We start from the raw sequence: 7223 nt of genomic DNA on the forward strand, positions 1-7223 counted from the left end.
TTTTTTCGAGACAGGGTTTCTCTGTGGCTTTGGAGCCTGTCCTGGAACTAGCTCTGTAGACCAGGCTGGTCTCGAACTCACAGAGATCTGCCTGTCTCTGCCTCCAGAGTGCTGGGATTAAAGGCGTGCACCACCATCGCCTGGCTAGTAATATGTTTTATGGTTCATAAATTTTTAGATCACAAACTTATACGAACTAAAAGGACGCTCTGCCATGTCTGCCCGAGGCTGAGTTCCAGTCATAATAACCACTGTTTAAAATTCAGCCCAGAGTTTGCTTATGCATGTTTAAACTTATCGTAATAATATATACATATATTAATATTTATATTTAATTACATATAGAAGCAATAACAATATACATATATATTCCCATTAACTCATGCTGTGTAGCATCTTGCCTTCCTTATTTAGTAGTTTATTTTGAAGAACTTTCCAATGCATACAGAATTTTCCTCTTTCACTTGAGTTATTATTGCTTACATGAGTATCTTACAATTACGTTATTTGTATAGGTATTTACATAGTTTATAACTTTTGCTGTTCGAAAGAATTCTGTAATAAATAGCCTATGTGTTTAATTTTAGCTGTGAGTTTATGCTTACACTTAGTTCTTAAAATTGAAATTACTGGGTCTAAGATACATGTGTTTGTAGTTTGGATATCTTTATCATAATATGAGACATTTGTAGTGTGTTTTATCCTTATTCACTGAGTTGTTACAGTTGGTGGCAGAGATATTTTCAAATTCCCTACATGGGATTAGGACAGAGCCCTAACCTTTAACTGGGTATGATAGAGCACATTCTAATCCCATTGCTTAGATAAAACAGGAAGAAGTGAGAGCTCACATCTAGCCTGAACAGCTGGATAGTGAGTTTCAGGCCAGCCTGGGTTACATATTAAGACCCTGTCTGAAGAAAAACAAACCAAACAGAACTTTGTCTGTCTCAAAACAGGCCACAAAGGCACATATAAAACTCAATACTAAGAAGCTTTATCAAGCGGATGGGTATGCCGTGAAAGAACTGTTGAAGATCACATCCGTTCTTTATAATGCAATGAAGACCAAGGGCATGGAGGACTCTAAAGTGGGAGAGGAAGACATCAGCAAGTTCAAGTTTGACCTTGGCTCTAAGGTAAAGATGGGGAGAGTTGGAGGTAGAATGTGCCTGACCTGCGGCACTCCTTTCCTTACTGGTGGACTCGGGGCGTTTCCATCTGTGGTAACAGTTTATTCTCATTAGTGTGGGGATGAGAGCAAAATCACAATAAATCTAGTTGTTTGAAAGCCTGCTTTTATCAGATGGTAGGGATATAGGTATAATCAAAGAGCGACGTCCTGGGAGGGGTCAACTGCGAACAACCACGATAAGATGTGGAAGATCTGAAGGATCAGCCGTGGAGAACCGCAGACTGGTGTGGGGTGTAGTTTGTGAGGGCAGGGCTGTCATAAACAGGGCCAGCCTTGGGGCCTCCCAGGGTGAATATATCACAATCCAGAACAGAAGAACCAGGCTGCAGACAGGGCTCAAAGGGAAGGTCCACAGCATAGCGCAAACTGAGACTTTTTTTATCCAAGGAGGTTAGGGAAAAAGACCCACCTCTTCTGAAGGTTTTTTTATTCTCTCGTGATGTTCCTGTCATGACATTCCATCTTCCTTTGTTCTCCACAGCTTAAATACCCAACAAAACCTTTCAGGCAATACAGGAGCCACACAAAAGGACACACTCCATTTCTTAAGTAAATGATTTAAAACAGAGTCACCCAACAACTCACTGCAGTAAATCTAAATATCTTGTCATGGAGCGAGGAAGTAGCATATTTTTTTTATTAATCAACTCTTTAATTGACAGGCTGCAAATTGCAGTGGTAAAGAAAGAATTGATCATTTTGTTATCTGTCCAGAGAGGTCATCTTATAAGGAATTTTAAAGGCATTATAAATCCAACTGCTGAGGAGTCTAAGAAAAAACAAGGAAATTGTATACTGTATCCTATACTTCTGAGTGCATCAACATTTTGAACTAACATTCTGTGATCAAAGATCATAAAATGCCGGGCTTTCTGGCACTCAGAAAATGCTGTTTAGACAGGAAGAGGTGTGTCATAAGTTCTTTAGTTTTGGCTCAGAATTACCATGGACCTTCAGTATCAGCTCAAATGTCACTCCCAAGACACAGCCCTTTAAATCTCAAATGTGCTTTCTGCCCTGTGTGCAGCCCTTGACCATAAAAAAGAAACTTGTAGCTTTTACTTGGGGTTATGAAGTCAAAACATTTTCTGTAGCCCTGGTCAGTTAGAAAATCTTTTCCCGAGATGTATCTGCATAAAAGCTGTTTCTGCTTCTAGACCTTGGTTAATTACTCAATGTCACCTGTGTGATTTCAGGACCCGACATTTTTATATATAAAAAGCAAGTTGGCCAAACTTTTTGTCTTCCGGTTACATACCTGTATCATAAAGCTGAGGTTAGGAATTTTTGCAGAGAGTTAATCGTTGTCCTAGGTTATTGGACAGACCTAGCAAGGAAACCGCATGCAGCAATTAGGTTGCTTTGCACTTTTAACCCTGGCTCAACAAATCAGACAGCTCATCTATATGTTCTTGTGAACTAGGTTGCTTTTCTGGGAATAGTTTATCTTAAAAGCCATTAGCAAGGCATCTGGTCTAACCTAAAGTTATCTTGAAGCTTTATATCAAGTAATAGAGCACAGCTATCTTGGCAGCTGGGGAAATACAACTGTTTTCCTAGAGTCAGTTTGAGCTGTGGTTTAAAACAGCTCCTAACGAGAGCTTATAAACCCTGACCATATAGCATTTCTTTGTATTCATTTCTATTCATCAGAACTATATATAAACTACCATTATTAATATCAGTTAGACTATACAGCTTAAAGACGAATCACCTTGACAACGTGCAGATAAAAGTGCCCAGTAGATTGGGAGGTATTCCCGAGATGAACACGCTGTGCGTGATACAGGGACATTTGCAGTAGCACATGCCCATGTGAGGTGACAGACAGAAGCAAGAGATATTCCCGAGTCTGTAGTCTTGTGGCCCTGCCTAACAAGGTTTCCCATCAGAGAGTTTTCCTCCTGGTGAGCTGACACCTTGACTATTAATTACCATCTGATGTTCTTACTTCAGGGCACACAGCATGGATGATTTCTCGGCAGAAGGGAGAGGAAGGGACAGGCCATGAAAGTAGGAGTGGGGACTAGTGTCCCAAGATGAGAATGTGTTTCGGATATTTGAGAAAAAGAGCAGAAGCCCTCTGGTAGAAGCAAACTCTGACCTGGGAAAAAGCCTTTGGCTTTACTCTGAGGTGGAAAATGGGGTTTGCAGCAGAGATGTATAGGCCTTGGACTTCTTCTCAGCTGATTGGGAGGCTGAGACTGAAGGACCCTTTGAGCCCAAGAGTTTTAGGCCAATCTTGGGATTAGAAAGTCCCATCTCAGAGAAGATAAGATCTGGGGATGTCGGTGGTAGAACTCACTCTCAGGGCTGAGCTGTCAGGTCTCTGAACAGCTTATGGAAGCAACAAACCAAAGACAGCTAAACTGTTATTCACTTCCCACGGTGGTATACAGGACTTCAGACTAGAGGAAACAGCAGCTGTCCCCCACAGTGGTATATCAGGACTCCAGACTAGAGGAAACAGCAGCTGTCATTTCATCTCTTCCCATGGAGTGGTGCCCATCCATCTAGGACCAGACGCCCCAACAGAAGATTCTGGAAATTCCACAAACTTGAGATGAGGAAAAGGGTCAAGAATGGAAAACTAAGCCAGGTAGTAGTGGCGCACACCTTCAATACCAGCACTCAGAAGGCAGAGGCAGGTGGATCTCTGAGCTCAAGGCCAGCCTGGTCTACAGAGTGAGTTTGAGGACAGCTACACAGAGGAAACCCTGTCTTGAAAGAAAGAAAAGTAGAAAACTACGAGGCCATATGTTAGGGTGGAAAAAATATCTTCAGGCTTTCTGCTGCCATCAAAAGTTCTTCACAGAAGCAACCAAAGAGGTTCCCAGCACAAGGCTCAGCTGGGAAACTGAGGAATGAAAAAGGCCCAGCTAAGAACACACATTAATCTGGTGCCAGGACAGCTCTCTGAGGCTGCCAGAGGAAACATTGTGGTTGCCATGCCTGCACTTGACAGACACGTACTAGGAGCCAGAGCTCACAGTCAAGGTTCAGATATTGTAAAAGCTAATTTATGTGTGTAGCCTCACAGGAAGGTGTGTAGTGTAAAAGCTAATTTATGTGTGTGGTGGACAGGAAGGTTAGTGGTTAACCTGGGACTTGGTTCTCTCCTTCCACCATGTAGGTCCTTGTCATCAGGCTTGGTGGCAAGTAGATTTTACCAGCTGAGCCATCTCACCAGCCCAGACATATTTTAATGATAGATTGTTACGGGTTTGGGGTATGAATTGAGGTAGATGAGACAACATGAAGAAGATCCATCATGTTTCCAGACATGATGTGTTGATGTGCCAAGGGCTGCACCTGGCTGTATTCCTCAGAAGCCACTGGCCAAAGTAGCTAATAATCAAGGAAATGGGCTCTAGTATTATGTAACTTTTAAGTAATTTAAAGATGAAAATAGCCAGTGTGGCTAGTAAAATTTTTGTTCTGAGTTTGGCTGTGGACATGTTAAGCTTTCAGTCCCTTCGGATGTCCCAGAGAAGATGCCTCGCTAGAGTACAGTTGTATGTGTTGCCGAAGCTGGATGTTAGAAGGCACCAACATGCAGGGGATTAGAACTGCAGGGTTAGAAGTGTCTGTCAGAACAGAGATGCCAGAGACTGGACTGTTGTTGAGAAGTGGAAACAGTCAGGAAAATCTTAGAGGAAAATGTGGGTACTTGCTGCCAGGCAGGCAGGAAAAGCGGGCAAAGCTGGAGGGTGGTGGTGTAGGTGGGACCAGAGGAAAGGAAGAAAGTAGTCTGCTGAGAGCGACAAGGGCGAGCGAGCTGTTGCTGGCAGGTTAAAGGTCAGGAGAGATGGTAAGGGTTACTTGTTCATGGAAAGGAGAGAGAGCAAGGATTCCTGTTGGTGTCTCTGCTCCTTGGGGATGTAACATACTGAAGGAAGAAGGAGACGTGCACACCTGACCTCTGAGTCGTCCTCAGAGTCGTTGGCGGTCACCTTCCTGCCAACAGTCCCCCAGGGCAGCCCAGGAGACTCTAAGTACTTAGCAGAGTTGGTCTCCCCTGGCATCATCACAGCTCTTTGGAGGAAAGGCGAAGGCCTTGGCCCTGGGTACTGCAGGGAAGGAATGTCTCTCAAAGTAGTTGAGTCCAAACAGCTTCCTTGCGGGAGGGGTTGAGAAGGTGTGGAGTCAACAGCATAGACTCTGGGAGTCAGGCAAGTCGCCAAGCAGACTGGTTTATTCAGCAATGGGGGGAGCCTTCTACAGCCTCCTCCCAGCACCCACGCTGCCTTAGTTGACAGTGTGTGGTCATCCCTCATTGGCTAGACACCATCAGGACCTCTGACAGCGACTGTTGCTAGGCCCTTGGGCAGACTCCCAGGTTGGCTCATCTCTTGGCCTTGTAGGCCTTATCTCAGGTTGCCTCTGGTCATCCTATTAGGGACCCAATACAAATAGGGGAAGCTTGTCTGCTTTCTGTTGCTTGGACCTCCTACTTGTGAATTCAGTTTGACTTCACATTTGGCTTTCTGAGAGACCAGATGTCCTGAAGTAGGTCCCATTTGAAGTTAGTGTTTCCTAAGTTGGTGTCCTAGAAGCTGTGTTCTACAGCAATAAACAAGCCTGCGGAAACACGTGCTCTGTAGTTATATACCTGTCTGAAGGAAGTGGTTGGGGTTCACAGAGTGGCAGCTGAGTGCCTGTTGAAAATACGGGTTCTGTATTTGCAATTTTCCTTCCAGATTGCAGATCTCAAAGCAGCCAGGCAGCTTGCTTCTGAAATCACTGCCAAAGGAGCGTCTCTGTATGACTTGCTGGGCAAAGAGGTTGAGCTGAGGGTGAGTAGTGTTCAGTTAAGGAATAAAGGTTTTCTCTTGCTTCCTGCTCTACAGTTCTTTCAATTTTTACTCAACAGTATCTGATTGACAGGGTTAACATATGGGAAGTTAGTGTAGGATATGAACACTTTCTTGATTATAATGGAATTGCCAACTGGTTTTAATCTTTTTTTTAATTAAAAATATTTTTTCATACCATATGTTTTAATCATGTTTTTCCCCTCCTCCAACTTCTCCCAGATCTCCCCTCCCTTATATACCCAACTTTATGTTCTTTTTCTCTCTAAAAAGCAAAAGACAACCAAAACAAAACAAAAAGCATGGAGTCATTTTGTGTTGGCCAACTGCTCATGAGCATGAGGCCTGCCCTGGAGTGTGGCTGATACAGTGTCGCTCTGCCTAGGAGCTATCGATTGCAAAGAAGTCCTTGGTTCAGGGTGGGACTTTGTGCCCGCTTCCCTTCTCTATACTGTGATTGTTAATATCTTTAGCTCCTAGTTCAGGATTAGTGAATATATAGTGTGAGACTGTGACTTTCTCCCTTGTGCCTCTTCTCTGTATTGTTCTCAATGGTGTACCTGTCACTCCCTTTCTCCCAGAACCACTGTCCCCAGCCTTACCCAGTGATCTTTATCAAACTGACTTTTTTGCTGGTGTCACTACTGTGGACTATGACCCTGGGCATTAGGAGTTTCAAATGTTTCCCAGATGGTCATAACAAAAGTTTGTGGCCACTGATGGGAGTAGCACTTCCGGGTAGTTGGAAGATGTTGCTGTCAACTTAACGTGCAGTCCAGTTCAGTCTTATAATGTGCACCATCTGCTCCACTGAAGGCAGCTGTTAAGCACGGTTCCCAAACCTGGGTGAGCACTGGACACACCCCCACGTCCAGGCTGTTTACCATCACAAGGCGGCATCAGCTTTTGACAAACAGTAGTTTGGGAACCGCTGGGTTAAGAAGGAAAGTACTCTGTGCACTTAACAGTGAGGGTGTACACACTGAAGGGGTTGAAGGCGTGCAATCTCAGTCTAACTTTGTTTTTACTTTAAACAGACCTCATTTCCTTACTCTTTCAAGTATGTCAGCTTCCATTGCTCTCTCGCTGTTTCCACTCTAGGGACCAGCAGAAGCGGGAGCTTAGTTCTATGGGCTGGTGGTCCACAGACAGCAGCGATCTTATGCTTAGTTATATGGGCTGGTGGTCCACAGACAGCAGCGATCTTATGCTTA

At 44.0% G+C, this 7223-nt stretch overlaps 1 protein-coding gene across 5 annotated transcripts in view; it reads left to right on the plus strand.

Annotated features, from left to right (window-relative positions):
- Cluap1 (clusterin associated protein 1) overlaps positions 1-7223 on the plus strand; it is a 33325-nt gene that overhangs the window by 7137 nt on the left and 18965 nt on the right. For 4 of the 5 annotated variants that reach the window (XM_005349235.3, XM_005349236.2, XM_026780966.1 and 1 more), the window contains exons 4-5: positions 960-1139; positions 5896-5991. In XM_005349235.3, coding sequence (XP_005349292.1) covers positions 960-1139; positions 5896-5991 — 276 coding nt within the window. The remainder of the gene's footprint in view (positions 1-959; positions 1140-5895; positions 5992-7223) is intronic. The other variant, XM_026780968.1, reaches the window with a different exon arrangement.

Source organism: Microtus ochrogaster, chromosome 7 (genome assembly GCF_000317375.1).
Source record: "Microtus ochrogaster isolate Prairie Vole_2 chromosome 7, MicOch1.0, whole genome shotgun sequence".
NCBI lineage: Eukaryota > Metazoa > Chordata > Mammalia > Rodentia > Cricetidae > Microtus > Microtus ochrogaster.